The following is a 15011-nucleotide window of genomic DNA, read 5'->3' on the forward strand; positions in this document are numbered from 1 at the left end:
GGGACAGGCTTCTTTGCTCAGCCATTATGTTAGCTGGGGAAACAAAGAGTGATGATAGACTGTCGGAAGAAAAGAAAAAAGAGGGAGCGGCTTCGAAAGCCCCCTCGGTACTGAGATTCCAGTGAGAGACACCAACACGCCTCCGGGCATCCTCTCAAACAGTTACGAAGTGGGTATGGGGTTGCATCTTCTAAAGGCTTAACCTTAGCCAGAAAGCTGCAAATCTCAAGAAGCTGGGAGTTGTTTCACCTCCGGGGCCTGGAGGTGTTCATAGGAGCATCATTTTATAAAATTGGGTGAAAGGGGGAGTATGCAGGGGCAGTGAGGCTTGAGGACAGGTTGTGGGGCAACCGGCCCCCGCGGCGGGGGGGGGCACCAAGGAGAGGGTGCAGTCTCTGAATCTTTCGACTTAGTCCCTCAGGACCTTTCCTGGTTCAACGGTCCCTAACCTAGAGCCACCCACAACAACCGCCCTTTCTGCCAGCACCTCCTTGCTTGACTGAGCACTACGGAGGAACTCCTCCAAACCCCGCCTCCCCTTGCAACCTGTGTTGGACTAAACTGTTCGGCAACTGTTGACGTCACACACCGAGGCCCTTCCAGAATAGAAGAGATTTACTAGACAACCCCGCCCACACTACGCTGAAATTACCCCGGCAGGTGTCTCTTCTGAGCCGGGTGAGCTCTTCGGGAATGGACCAGCGGCGGGTTAGGTTGGTAAAATCAGTTTATCGGTAGGCGCGCTTGCACTTCCTCTTCCTCTAGCTACGCTTGCCCTCCATTTTCCCCTTCAGAAAGGCCAGAGCTCCGAACTGCAGCTGCTAGTGCTTGGAGGGTGCTGTATCCCACTATGGCTCTTCCTTGGTGGCGGACATGGGGGTATAGGAAAGTAGAGGGGGAAACCATAGGAAACAGAAAACTTAAGGGGAGAATATGACCCACTTGGGACTGTGAAGCATTGAGGCTCCTGAAGGAGGGAGAGACCAAACTCTGGGAAAATTCACTGAAAGCGTTGGTGAGCCATTTGGTGCGCTGAAAACAAGAAACCACAGTACAAAACCCCGGTTTTATTATAAATATCAAGAATCCAGAGTGTGTTTATGGGCCAGCTTATGACTTTAGTCTTAGTGGAAAGTAGCTGCTCTCCCCTCTCTATATTTTAAAGTTCTTCTCATTTCCAGGGTTCCACACCAAAACCCTGGCTCTGAACCCGGTTACACTAAGGAGTTATAAGCCCTGTTTTCTTCCAAGAAATCTGCATCATCAAGAGGAGTTTGGAGAGGGGGCAACACTCATGGCAGAATTTCAGGCATCAGCTAGTGAGTTATTTTCTAGGAAGTCGCTCCTCCTAGAAGCAGCTGCCTACTGTGCAGCTCTGGTAAGCCCCTTGTTCCCAAATTCTCCACTAGAGAGGAGAAAAGAAGGGAGGGAGACGGCACGTGCAGGTCAGAGTCGTCTTTCATTCTGGAGCTCCTGACCCACCAGGAGCCTGCATCATGGTCCAGAAGCGTCCCCTCTTTTCCATGAGCTGCTGGTAGGTTCCTGCTTCACAGATGGTGCCTCCATCCAGAAAGAGGATTTGGTCAGCCTGCTCCACCAAGCTGAGACAATGAGTGATGAGAAGCACAGACCGAGAGCGCTGCTCGGGGCTTTTGTACAGGAGCTGCTCCACCTGAGAAAAGACGCAGACTCCGTCAAGTGCCCAGGGAGACATCTGTGTTTCCAGAGCCCGGAAAGCTTTCACCAGGATCACTGCCACCTCTGCCAACGAGTCTGGGAGTCTGCCAAGGAGTCTAGGATTCTCATTCTAAGTGCTTCTTTGTCCAACCTTTGATTTGTTGAGGACTATTTACATGAGGTGGCAACAGTGGGATAAAAGTAAGAGTCCTGAGGTGAAACCCATAAGAAAAGATTAAAGGGTATCAAACAGTCTCTCCTCTTTACCTATAAACTGGGAATTTATATTCTGTTTTGAAGAAATTCAACTTAGTGGTAAAAAGCATGAGCACTCAAGTCAGGCAGGCTTGACTCTGGGTCTGTGCTCTGCTACTCCACAGCTCAGTGACGTCGAGGGGTCATTTAACCTCTCTTCACCCCCTTTTTATCATGAGTAGAATGAGGGTAACAATGCCCAGCTCAAAGGCCTTCAAGATCAATGAACAAGTCAGATAATACATGCAGGGGCCCTAATCGCATGTCCAGCATATAGTAAAAGAGTAAAAGCTCAACTGATAATAATACTTTTAGGATGGTCTTCTTATGTTCGGCTTCAGAGATTCAGGGTCTATAGACAGTATCTTTGAATTGGTTCTAAGCATCTTGGGGGGGCAGCTACTGGGAACTGAGAATCGCAGGGACTGATCTGGATAACTATGTTAGTATAAATAACATAGGATGAGTGAAGGAAAGGAGACTGGGGGAGGGGGAATACAGTCACCAACAAAATGTCCCTCTCACCCGTAACTGGCTGTCTGCGTCGAGGGCACTCGTAGCATCATCCAGGATGAGTACACGTGGTTTCCGGATCAATGCTCGAGCCAAGGCCACTGCCTGTCGCTGACCCCCTGATAGCTGGTTCCCAGCCTCACCTATCTCTGCAGAGACAAGAGCCAGGGTGAGGGCTGGATAACCACACGTGCCTCCACATGCTTGCCTGTGTGTGCACGCGGGCGCAGACGTGCACAGACACACACCAAGGACTGATGGATGATGCAGCTGGATGGGGAAAGTTCTGGAAAGGCGACCGAGTTCTGAGGATATGAGCATGAAGAAGCCAGAGGAACAAGATCCTACAACTTCAAACTGATGTCAGTGGGTTGGAAGGGACTACAGAATAAAGGACTCGGTAAAGATGTCTGGGTGAGGGGCGCCTGGGTGGCTCAATGGGTTAAAGCCTCTGCTTTCGGCTTGGGCCATGATTCCAGGGTCCTGGGATCAAGCCCCGAATCAGGCTCTCTGCTCAGTGGGAGCCTGCTTCCTCCTCTCTTTCTCTCTGCCTGCTTTCTGCCTACTTATGATCTCTGTCTGTCAAATAAATAAGCAAATAAATAAATCTTAAAAAAAAAAAAAGATGTCTGGGTGAGGATATGGGCTGAAAGGCACCTGTATTATAGCCCTCAGGGAGTTCAGAGATGAAACTGTGGGCTCCAGACACCATTGCAGCAGCTATGATTTCCTCCATAGTTGGCTTCTGGACCAGGCCATAGGCAATATTTTCTTGAAAACTCCTCCCAAATAGCTGTAGCTCTTGCCCCACTGCAGCCACCTAGGACAAAATATGATGAAGAGTCAAAGAACAAGAACACAGGAGTATGGTTATCTAGAGACTGATGACTCAAAATCTTTGTTGAACGTATATCACAAAATTACACACACTCTCTCCTGACAACACCCCATCTCCACCCAAGATCTGTCATTCCCTGGTCCTCCTTTCAGAACGCTCAGTTAAGGTGTTCACTGATGTCCCCTCCCCTGCCCCCTACACCGCCGCCATCTTCTTGCTCACTTGTGTGTGCAGGTAGTGGTGTTCGTATTGGGGAAGGGGCTTCCCATCCAGCAGCAGCCGTCCCCCGGTGGGCTGGTACAGGTTCTGCAGCAAGGCAGCCACTGTGCTCTTCCCGGAGCAATTGGGCCCCACCAGAGCCGTCACCTCACCAGGCCGTAGGGTGAATGTCAGCCCCTGGAGGTCAGAGAATCCAAAAAAATGAGAGACAGACTAAGGCCTCTAACCTTGAGACTGCCATTGTCTTATTACATAGCATGACGTCTTAGCCCAGAGAAGAAAGGGGGCTGGGGGGGAATGGGGAAATACAGCAACTCCTATCCTCCCACAGGCATAAATTTCTGTTCCTCAGGGATGATAGCTCCCCAAGGAATAGAGACGGAAAATTGGGCAAAAATCAGAGCAGAGACCAAACACCACTATGTCACACACTTGATATCAAATGTCACGAGAAAGCAGGGAAAAAAAAAATCACATTCTAAATGACAAATGGAAAGAAGAGGAAAAGATAGAAGACTAGAGACATTTTGCTTCAGCAATTCCTTAGGATGTGAGACCCTCCTCCTGGAGAGCCTCTTCTCCCATCCTTCTTACAAATCCAAACCAGTTCTTGAGTTCGGGGCAGCTGTATGGAGCAGACGGGGCTCATCTTTGCCTTTGAGGGGCTAGGAAGGATCTATCTGTACTTCATGCTAAGCGGGCCAAAGACAGGAAGAGAGTTTAGGATGGTAGAGATGAGCGAGGCCGGTGACAGACAAGGATAGGTAGGCTATACCTGCAGCACTGGGACATCTGGACGGTCTGGGTAGGCAAAGGAGACATCCTGAAACTGGACAAGGCCCTCCAAGTTTAAGGAAGTCAGCACACCACTGGGAGGACAGCGAGGAATCCGGTCCAGGTATTCAAATATTTTCTCTGAGGAGCCCACAGCCTTCTGTACACTCGGGTAGGTGGAAAGCAGTACCTGCAGGGGAGGTATGAGTATTGCAAAGGGGAGAACACATCGGCTTGCCAGGGCCATGTGATAGGAGAAGGGTAAATAACAGAAGGAAGGTGACAAAGACGGTGATGGGACCTAAGAAGGAAAAGCACTAGTGAGTGAAAATGGAAGGCTCTCACCTCAACAGCAGTGGTGAACTGGATCTGGTAGAGAATAAACGTGACAAGGTTCCCGCTGCTTATAGCCCCACTTGTCACCAGATGCCCACCGATGTATAAGATTCCCACCTTCAGCAGCATCCCTGAGATCTGTGGAGAGACCATGGAGAAAAGGGATTGTGGTTGAAAAATCTCGGGGGGAGGGTGGTGCAAAGTATGAGACGCATTAGCAGTTTGGAGATATAAAGTCCCTTCCCGCCAGAGATTAGCAGGAGGCTCCACGGCCAGACAGGGAGCGTGCACCATGGGGGCTCCATGGAGTCTTGCTCGGTTACACCACAGAAGTCATCACTGCTCTCCCCATCACCACTATCACCTTGTGTGAAGAACACTTGTTTGCAGAGCACTCTTCACAAAAGGCTTTAAATGAAATGTCATCTACTATTCATAGCAAGAACCCTATAAACAAGGTTATGCCTTTCCCCCTTTTCTAAATGAGGAAACAGGGGAGCCTAGGTGGCTCAGTCGGTTGAACATCTTGGTTTCGGCTCAGGTCATGATCTCAGAGTCCCAAGTCATTGTCAGGCTCTCTGCTCAGCAGGGAGTCTGCTTCCTCTCTCTTTATCTCTCTCCCCTGCCCATGCTCTCTCCCTCTCAAATAAATAAATCTTTTTTAGAAAATAAAAAATAAAAATGAAATGGGCAAACAGTCTCAAGAGAAAGTAAGTTACTAGCCCACGATCACAGAGCTAGTAAACGGCAGCATCAAGGCAGGAATTCTGAATGCTGCTCCAGTTCTCTTTCAATGACGGAGCAGATGCCCCTCATCCTTGGCTTCTGCTATTGCCATGGCTCTCACAGTCACAATATGACACAGGCTAGCTGCAGAACTTTATGTCTGAGTTCTGCCTGAGAGGCAAAGGAAGGCCCCAGGACTGGAAGACATGGCCCCTTCCCAAAAAGGGGGCTGGAACGATTCTGTGTTCCGTGGTGACAGGAAGCCATCTGGCAGGTCTAAAGAGAGGGAGGCAGTTAGGAACACCGAGCAGGGTAACTGAGCCCCATTGCTAGGATGAGAACACCGAACCAACCACTGCCCCATGGTGGCAGCGTGCGGGAAAGGGAATGAAGTCGAGGCATCTCAGGCACTCATATACAGGTGCTCACACTGCTGGTCCAGAGGTTGACTGCATAGGACACAGCCTCCTTCTGATGGAGGGTATTCATATCCTGCAGCTTCTGGCTGTACTTCTGGGCCTCAGCCTCCTCATTGGCAAAGCTCCGGACTGTGGGCATGGCTGACAGCACCTCAATGGCCACCTGGCTGGACTCTGCCAGAGATTTCTGCACCTGGGTTGCCAGCACCTGTGGAGACACGGACAAGAGATGTCACACAGGGTTGGCAAACCAACAGGGACACTAGTACCTGAGTTACCTAGTTGGAGATTAAAGGTGAGAAGAGGCAGATGAATGAAGTTAAGACAAAGGGGCACAGTTATGCTTCCTGGATACCAAAGGGGTACAGAGCAGAGGAAATTATTTAGAAGGGTCACAGGGGATCGAAATCTCAAGACTGGTGATCATGTTTGCAAAGACAGATCGTGGGCAGAAGTTAGAAGAGAAGACACAGACAGTATGGAGCTCAGCACTGAGCCATCTGGGAGCATGGGTTACAGGGACAGGGGGTCCCGTGAAGACTGGGAATCAGCGAGGGTGCCAGGAAAGAAATCTAAGAGGGATTAATTCCACCCAGTCCAGGAAATGAAGGTCTATGTAGGGTGAGGCAGCTCCCTGGTCATACCTGGTGCCATTTTCCCAGCTTCTTAGGCAGAAGGAAAAGCAGAGGCAGGGTGACCAGGGTGACCATGGTGAGGGACAGTGACCCCCAGAGCATGAGCCCCAAGAGACACAGCCCCCGCACCAGGTACCACAACAGCAGGCTCAGCTTCTCACTCAGAGACTCACTTAGCGTGGAGGTGTCCTCTGTCACCCGAGAAGTGATGGCTCCTGCCAGGCATTGAAGAGAAGAAAGTGAATGAATGAGAAGCTCAGAGTGGTGGAAGGGACTAGCAACCAGCCAGGGGGAGGAGCCAGGGGAAAGGGGGCAGCAACAGGGTGTTCTGAGGAGGCTGAGGAAGAGAAGTAAGGGGGATAGGGGAGTTTGGGGATCTCAGTGCTGTGAGAATGAGTGTTAGGAAAAACCTGGCCAAAGATTTTCATTGTAACTATAAGGAAATTGATGCCCATGTGAATTTCCATTTCTCTGACAGTTTCTATCCCTTAAAGAGCATGTATATAACCTTGCTTCACACAGAGCACAGAGACGAGCTTAAGCTGGTCACATAATGTAGCTGGAGAAAAAGAGTGCTGCTAGAAAGCAGTCCAGAAAACTCTACCAAGCACTCGGCTGGGAACCAAGAGATGCGTTCTATCCCCAAGCTCACCCCTATCCATATGTGCCCATGCCAGTTTCAGCATTTAGGGTCCGGGCCTCAGCTTCTTTCTCTGCAAAATAGGGAGCTGGACTCCGTGATCTCAAAATTTCCAGGTTTGAAATTCTATAGTTTTTATCTGAGTATACACATAAGGATAAATTTATGGAAATTTAGATGGAAAAGCTAGGTTTTTCTGAAGGTAAAGAATATAATACTCAAAGTATATCAAGAATAAGAAATGACAATGTCTACGCGAGAGAAAGAAAGATCAAGGTTATAAGTAAAAGAGGATATATGGGGAAAATAAAGAGTATACAAATATATAATGAGTTTCATAACACACCCGTTTGGTTCTGTTGGAAAAACTCTGTTTCCTGACGCAGGACAGCCTGAAATACCTCTCCTTGCAAGCGGCTGTGCACACGGCCCATGGTGCTGTTATAGACACCGTCAGCCCCGAACTCCAACACTGCACTGGAGAGAGAGAAGGATCAGGCCCTGTTCCAGGGACAGAGAGAAGTCCCAAAGAAGGGCCCTTTGGACAGCAGCCCCAGCTTCCAGATCCCTCTTTTTCAGGGCCCCCCATTCTCAGGCTTCCATCTTCAGCCCCCAGACCTGGCTATGGTGAGAATGGACATGAGCGTTATGTTCCATGTGAAAACAGAGGCTGTCCCATCTTGCAGAATCCAGTCGGCGAGGTGACCGGTGAAGAACGGAATGGCCATTTCCCCTGGAGAGGAAGAGGAGGGAGAGGTCAGTCACAGATATCAAGTCTAAGCAGATGAGTTCCAAGCAGAGGGGGCCCGGCCCTCATCCCACTCCTTTGAACCGTCACCGGTATCCTGGAGGGCCCGGGCAGAAAGAGGACACTGAGAACCCAGCCCTGCACCCGCACCGTGGAACTCACAACCCTGAGCCCCACCGGACCTTCAGAGGTTTCATAGGGAGACCAGAGGTCATAGGGTGTGCTGCTCAGAAGAAAAGACTTGCCCAGGGTGGCTAGTGAAGCAACGCCTGAAGCAGCATCGGAGTCCAGGGCTCTTTCCTTGACACCGGAGCGAGTCTTCTCACCACCAGAGCTCGGTCGCCTTCCTCTGATCCACATTTCCCAGAACCCACACTAACCGATCTCACTGACCATTATTACTGTGATTCCTGCCCAGGCCCCTAGTGTCCGTCCCTCTCTGCCCCTGCGTCCCTCTTACCGAGACTGGAGAGAACGAACAGGACCAGCAGGAGCGGGAAGCTTCGTATCTCTGAACCCAGGCAGCCTAGAAGCCGGCGCACCGCGTCTCCTGAACCCCCGTGACTTTTCGGTCCCCAAAGACCGCCGAGCTTATGCCACATGGCGGCTGCGGGTACTGCTGCCAAGTAAGTGAGGGCGAAAGCATCCAGGCGACTTCCCCAGTGCAGGAGCCGAGAGCCGTCGGAAGCCCTGGGAACGCTCCACGAGCTCAGCTCTCGGAACAAGGCAAGTCCGGGCAGGGCCAAGCCCAGCGCCGCCGCCAATGGCTGCAGAGCGGCCAGCCATCCCCGAACTCCTGCGCTTTTCCTGCTGGAGCCGACCGTTGCCCCGAGAACAGCACGGGCCCCCAGCCACAGCACAGCCCAGCGGCTCAGGCCCACCACCCAGACCCGGAGCAGGGGCAGCGCGGCGGGGACCAGCGCGGAGCCTATTCTGGGGAGCGCCGCCCGGAGCAGCACCCAGTCGGCGAGAAGCAGCAGCGTTACCCCCAGCCACGCCAGGGAAGCTCGGGACGAGCAGAGGCAGCCGCAGGGGCTGCGGGACCCCGAGCTGGCCATGGGCGCGTGGGTGCTGCCGGAGGTCGCACCCCCGGCCTGGGACTCCCCGCTGTCCGCGCGGGGCCGCAGACTCGGGTACTGTACCGAGAGAGCGCTGAGAGGCGGGGAAAGGAGGGCAGGGCGGCCGGAGGAGGGGATCCCGGAAAGTCCCAGGACCAGCTGGTTCTGGCCGCGCTCCTGGAAGCGGGCGGTTTCTCGGAAAGGGAAAACGAAAGCGGCAGCAGCTCAGTAGGTTCGCCCTGCGCAGGAGGTGGCCCGCCCAGACTATTTTGGGAGAGGGCGTGGAAATCAAATATGAGGTTTTAGGGAGCGGACTTGCGGCTCCACCTTCTCCATCAGGCACATTAGTCCTTCCTTGCTATCTCTGCTTCATTTTGCGAATTCCACTTGCCGGGATGTTTTTACCCCAGCCTCTTTCGTCACCTGTCTCCGGGCAGATCTGTGCCAAGTAGGTTAGCGCCGGGCGCGAGGCCTCACAGAGCGGACCTGGGCGCCCCCTGGCGGGCGTGGGGAAGGCGCGGGGCTGGAGGCGTGCGCTGCCTGCCGTCCCACGTCGGAGAGCAGTGCCCCAGGCTGCAAGCGGCACCGAGATGTTGCGCGGCGGCGAAGTCCGCACTGGGGTAAGGAGTCTGTGCCGGAGTTTTGGAGAGAGGTGGAGGCAGGCGATGGAGCGACAGGGGGGACGCTGGAAACTCCGAGGAGTGTTTGCGGTGACTAAAAGAGTGAGGAGGTAGTTTGTAGCAGCCAGTGTTTGTAGAGATGCCCTGAGATGAAGACGGGGCACCTCTATTCCGAAGGGGGTCTTATAGGAGTCCACGAAGGGACTGGGCCCGCGAGGCGAGTGGAGAAGGGGGTGCATTGGCTTTTAGCTGAAAACGTCAAGGGGAAGCTGCTCTAAAGCGCTTTCGCTTTCAACTCCGGACTGGAGAGAGGAGCTGCTTAAATCAGGGGAGGGGGCTGGAGAAGGTGCAGACTGATGAAGAAATGGTGCCCTGGGTGAAGTAGGACAGCGCTGGGGCGAAGGGAATATGGGCACTGATTGAGAAGGGACAGCTCATCACACAGACCTTTGATAAATTGGCTGCTGGGTAACTCATAGCCTCAGCTCTGATAATGGGGGCTCCTTGTGAGACGGTGTTGTCTTTCCCCAGCCTGATCCAAGAAGGCTCCCATTTGGCTCAGGAACTGCTATGTGCAGCTCCCTATGTCCTTCTTGCTCACTCTCACCTGCCTGCTCAGGCTGGGCAACAGGCTGCCCACAGCCCATGGCCGGCTGGCTTCTGTTCCTAAACTATGCCACCACTCTTGGCTTGCGGGCAGCTTTGTTTTGGAGGAATAACCTCTAGAATGGGGCTGCCCTTTTTCAGTGACCCTCAGTTCATGGTAGATCAGTATGTTAGCGCGCTCTGGGCAATGGCCCTGGGGTCCGGACTTACAGAGTGATGAGAATGCACTAAAACAATTTGTAAGGTAGAAAATCTGATGAGCAGTGGGAAATGGGAAGCAGAAGTCACAACAACAGGGAAGTTAGACCCGGGTTTTAGTCCCAGTCTGTTATTAATTCTAGGTAACCTTGACAAGTCAATCGCCTCCTCCATGATTCAGTTTCCGCATTTGAACCAAGGACCTTTAAGGCTCTTTCCAACTCAACAGGAGTAGAAAACGTGTAACTTTATCCCTTTCACCTTCTTTAATTCTTTTCCTTGATTTCCTTTCTTGACCTGAAAAAGTGAGCTCAAACTCCCCAGGCAAATCCTCTCCTGGTACAGATCTCTTCCTCTGGCTGCTGAGGTACCTATTGAACTCTTGATCAGAACTCCTTAAATGAGGGTTTCCTGGGTGGCTCATTTGGTTAAGCGACCCACTCTTAATCTCAGCTCAGGTCTTGATCTCAGGGTCCTGCATTCAAGTCCCATGCTGGGCTCCACACTGGGTGTGGAGCCTACTTTTAAAAAAGAAAAAATAAATAACTCCTTAAATGAAACCTTTATTTTAAACCATCTCGTGTGTTCCTGGCTGCTTCCCTCCTCAATGCAGGGCCCTGCGAACCACCGCGCCCCTTGATATTTCTGCTGTTTAATAAACTGGCTAAGGGGTGTGGGGTGGAGAATTAGGGGCCAAAGAAAGACTTGAGGCTGTTTCCCAAGGTCACAGTAACCTGCTCTGTGTCGGGTCTGTACACATCCGCACACACTAGGAGCACATGTGGCGGAGATCATTCACTTGGAGGGTTACCTCTTCCGCCAGTGCTTGGAAGCATCCCCTTGAGCCAAACGTCTGCCTCTGTGAACCTCATCCCCACCTCTCTCTTTATAGTGGGAAGGATTCAACTTAAGAAGGCTGCAGCCCAGGGATAGGATTCTTTCTCTGTTGTGCCAGGAGCTGGCTGTGACATTCCCCTGCAGCTGGGAGAGGATACAGAGAAGGTGGGGGGATAGAGGAGATATCCTGTCCTGGGAGTCTGCTCTGGCCTAAATTGCTGTATGATCTTGAGCTAGTCACCTCACCTCTCTGGGGATGTTCCTCATCTGTAGCATGAGGGAATCAAGTCTCGCCCTGCTCTGACATTCCATCCTCTTTGTCTGCAGACAACCATCATGGCAGTGGAGTTTGACGGAGGTGTTGTGGTGGGTTCTGATTCCCGAGTGTCTGCAGGGTAAGTACCAGTCAAGGTGAATGCTTCTGGAAGGAAGCCAATGGCCCTAAATACAGATTTTTCTTGCCCATTCATGAAGAGACTGGTAAAGTGGAGCTTTGCGGAAATGGAGTTAACCTTCAGAAATGCCCTCTAATGAGATACTGGGCAAGTGCTTCGGTCCCTGAATTCATCAAAGAGAATCTGGGGCCTGAATGCTTGTGGCCTGTCCCTGCAGAAATGGGTATAAAAGAATAGGGTATGAGAAAGAGGTAAGACACAAAGATTTCAGGGGCCCTCCTTCCATCTATATTTAGAGATAGAAAAGGTGGTTCTGCCAAGCAGATATTCTGGTTTCTCATCCAGCACATGTTGAACTGATTTTGTCTCCTCCATCCTGGCCAGTCTCCCCATATGCAAAATGAGTATATGAGATTACGTCGATATTACTTACTTTATGTCCCATAGAACACATAACTTCCTCAAGAGGGGTACAACAAAGAAAAATTGCTTAAAAACATGATTCTTAATTTACTATTTTTTGTTTTACTATAAAACCTAAGCCGGAAATAAGTCTAATTTTGATAACTTGTGGTGTTTCATTTATTCGAGATGATTTTTTTCTTCCTGTTTTAATCCAAGTATTAAATTTCATGGACTCCAGGGCTGTTCTCTTGTCAGATAAATTTGAGAAACACTGGATGATTAACCTCCAAAATTCTGGCATTGCTAATGTTGGTGACTGTTGACCCATTCCCCACAGAGAGGCGGTGGTAAACCGAGTGTTTGACAAGCTGTCCCCGCTGCACCAACACATCTTCTGTGCACTCTCTGGTTCAGCTGCTGATGCCCAAGCCATGGTTGACATGGCCGCCTACCAACTGGAACTCCACGGGTATGAAGCTCTGGGGTCCTCAGTCCACATTCACCAGAGTTCTCCCCACCCGCGAAGCCTGAGACACTGTCCCATTCCAGGAGCACTGCAATGAAAAATGAAAAACTCTTGTTTGCACTCCTGTTTTTATTAGCTTTGAACTGGACCTTGACGCTCCAATGTAGTTTCTGCCTCTGTAAACTGGAGATAATTAACAGCACCTACCCTACCTCACCTGACAGTTATTTTGAGAATCAAATGATATATGTGAAAAGGGCTTGAACACTGTAAATCTCTGTCCCACTATGAATAACGAGAAAGAAAATGATGATGTGACCCACCATATATCAGGAAGTTACCCAGTGGGAAACCAAGGTCGTTGGTGCAGAAGTAAATCTTACCTGCTTTTACCCACATGGGCACAGCCCTTGCAGCAGTGTTATATAATTGGGGGATGGGTAAAGAAAGGATGGGGATGAAGGAAAGGAGGGGAATGTTGAATTTTCTTACCAGTGGGTGCTGTGAGACTAGTCCCCTTGGAGTTTGAGCTATTGCAACCACAGGTTTCAGGTTTCACATGTCACTTGGCAGGGATGATGGCAATGGCACAGGAGGGTGGTCTTCAGGAAGTTATATTGACCTCTATTACTAACACTCCCTTTAGGTTGGAACTGGAAGAACCTCCTCTTGTTCTCGCTGCTGCCAACGTGGTGAGGAATATCAGTTATAAGTATCGGGAGGACCTGTCTGCGCATCTCATAGTAGCCGGCTGGGACCGACGGGACGGGGGCCAGGTGCATGTCTTCCAATGTACCCCCTCTACCCTATGGGGGGAGACAGAGTTTACATCCTTCCGGCAGTGAGTTCCCAGGACACCACCTCTAAAAACAGAGTATAATCTCGCCAATGGGAGTAGGAGATGGGGGGCTTCACTACAGAACACGGAGACACCCTGCCTGTCTCAGTGGCAAGGAGAGGATTGGTGCTTCCATAGTCTGACCTGAGGATGCCCCCCCAGGTGTATGGAACCCTGGGAGGAATGCTGACTCGGCAACCCTTCACCATTGGCGGCTCTGGGAGCACCTATATCTATGGTTATGTGGATGCAGCTTATAAACCAGGCATGTCCGCTGAGGAGTGCAGGAGCTTCACCACGAATGGTAACTGACTGCATGGAAGGGTACCTGGGAGGGTTTTTAAACCTGGGAAGGAAGGAGAAGGTGAGGAACACGATGAGGAATACATGGGCAACCATTTAACTTAATGTCTAAACTGGAACTCCTTTGAGAGGGAAAGGGAGCCGGACAATGCTAGATGAAATGGGACTCCAGAACCCAGGGCAGACACCAGGAGTGTTCGGAGTACCCCAAATCAAACTATACAGTTACTGTAAGAATCAGGGGCATGCTGGAGCTGGCTGTTAAACATGCAAGAACTCATGAGCTGCTTATTTAACTATTTGCAACTTGAAATCCATCCTGGTGGGAGTTTTGAGACCATGGATAATGGGAGATGTTACATCTAAAGGCTTTTTTTTTTTTCTAAGTTGATTTACCAGCACACCGCCTGGTATATGTCCCTAGGAGATGGGTTTTGAGGTCTGAGAGTGATAGTAAGCACATGAGCAGGAGAGGAATGTAAAGAATCCTGAAGCTAAGTCATTCTCTCTCCCCCTCTCCACCCTGAAACTCTGCAGCTATCGCTCTGGCCATGAATCGGGATGGCTCTAGCGGGGGCGTCATCTACCTGGTCACTATTACATCTGCTGGTGTGGACCATCAAGTAATCTTGGGTGATGAGCTGCCAAAATTCTATGACGAGTGAATCTTCCTCAGACCTCCCTCCGTCATTTTGTAATAAACTCTTTCAGACCAGAACCCGGTATGGTCAATGGAAAATGGGTGCTCCAGGAGATGAAGCTGACTGGGGTGAGGTGAGGGGAGGGGGCTCCTTCCCTCCCAGATATCAGATACCTTTTCCCTGCTGTGTTCATTCATATTAGAGGTCAATACGTGATGAGTGCGTAAAATTTCAGGATTTGTGAGTTTCAAAGAATAATAACAACAATGAAAACATTGGGCAAGGCATGAGTTACATGCTTATAAGCTTTCTCTTTTATGACCCAAACAAAAAACCTTTATACATTAGACTACAATGTCTATTTACAGACAGATGGAAGCTTAGAAAAAGTAAGTTCCTTAACCAAAATCATAGCAAATTCAAAAACTGAAAAATGGAATTTAGCTTTTTTTTTTCACCATATGCCCTTCCTCTCCCGCATAACACATAAAACTTTCCGTTCCTTCAATCTTCGTATATCATGTCCTCCTTGAAATCTGCGATAATTAGCCCAACACAGCAGATGACACTTAGGAAGTTAATAGCAGATACCTGAGTAACTATTTAGCTAAACAGGCTAACTTCTGGTCCAGGCTTTGCCATGTACTTCCCGAGTGACGGGACAAATTATTTCCCTTTTGCAAGCCCTCATTTCCTCTTCTGTCAAATGAAGGTGTTGATTTCTAAGGTGGTTTACAGCTTGAATATTCAATGTCATTTTGCTCCTAAGTAAGCAGCTAAGAGGTATATTTAAACAGAAATCATAATGGGCTCCCCAGGAAGCTTTTGTCTGCTTTTCCTTCTGGATCTCAGGCTTAACATAAA

The 15011-nt window shown here is 50.3% G+C and overlaps 2 protein-coding genes across 2 annotated transcripts; one reads left to right on the forward strand and one right to left on the reverse strand.

Moving 5' to 3' along the window:
- Window positions 1-1047: 1047 nt before the first annotated feature.
- Window positions 1048-8838, reverse strand: TAP1 (transporter 1, ATP binding cassette subfamily B member). The gene is made up of 11 exons (XM_032849280.1): window positions 8241-8838; window positions 7651-7765; window positions 7379-7509; window positions 6402-6607; window positions 5768-5965; window positions 4622-4750; window positions 4278-4466; window positions 3506-3679; window positions 3103-3265; window positions 2458-2594; window positions 1048-1672 (listed from the first exon to the last, which is right to left on the reverse strand). Exons 1-11 carry the CDS (start codon window positions 8836-8838, stop codon window positions 1460-1462), a joined length of 2253 nt encoding a protein of 750 aa, XP_032705171.1. The 3' UTR covers window positions 1048-1459.
- Window positions 8839-9309: 471 nt separating this feature from the next.
- On the forward strand, window positions 9310-14224 carry PSMB9 (proteasome 20S subunit beta 9). Its single transcript, XM_032849282.1, has 6 exons — window positions 9310-9458; window positions 11427-11494; window positions 12237-12368; window positions 13012-13141; window positions 13366-13507; window positions 14044-14224. Exons 1-6 carry the CDS (start codon window positions 9429-9431, stop codon window positions 14169-14171), a joined length of 630 nt encoding a protein of 209 aa, XP_032705173.1. The 5' UTR covers window positions 9310-9428; the 3' UTR covers window positions 14172-14224.
- Window positions 14225-15011: the final 787 nt, after the last annotated feature.

The sequence above is a fragment of the Lontra canadensis genome, unplaced genomic scaffold (genome assembly GCF_010015895.1).
Source record: "Lontra canadensis isolate GAN:19392208 unplaced genomic scaffold, GSC_riverotter_1.0 scaffold222, whole genome shotgun sequence".
NCBI classification, from domain to species: Eukaryota; Metazoa; Chordata; class Mammalia; order Carnivora; family Mustelidae; genus Lontra; species Lontra canadensis.

What these genes read in the sequence shown, in the direction of transcription:
- TAP1 (XM_032849280.1), bottom strand. Translation starts at nt 8,838, where the DNA reads ATGGCCAGCTCGGGGTCCCGCAGCCCCTGCGGCTGCCTCTGCTCGTCC. An exon ending in TTTCCAACAGAACCAAACGG is followed by an intron (nt 6,608 to 7,378) that starts GTGTGTTATGAA and finishes AATGCCTGGCAG; the next exon opens with GAGCCATCACTTCTCGGGTG. An exon ending in AGTTCACCACTGCTGTTGAG is followed by an intron (nt 4,467 to 4,621) that starts GTGAGAGCCTTC and finishes CCTCCCCTGCAG; the next exon opens with GTACTGCTTTCCACCTACCC.
- PSMB9 (XM_032849282.1), top strand. Translation starts at nt 9,429, where the DNA reads ATGTTGCGCGGCGGCGAAGTCCGCACTGGG. An exon ending in ACCGACGGGACGGGGGCCAG is followed by an intron (nt 13,142 to 13,365) that starts GTGCATGTCTTC and finishes ATGCCCCCCCAG; the next exon opens with GTGTATGGAACCCTGGGAGG. An exon ending in CAGGAGCTTCACCACGAATG is followed by an intron (nt 13,508 to 14,043) that starts GTAACTGACTGC and finishes GAAACTCTGCAG; the next exon opens with CTATCGCTCTGGCCATGAAT.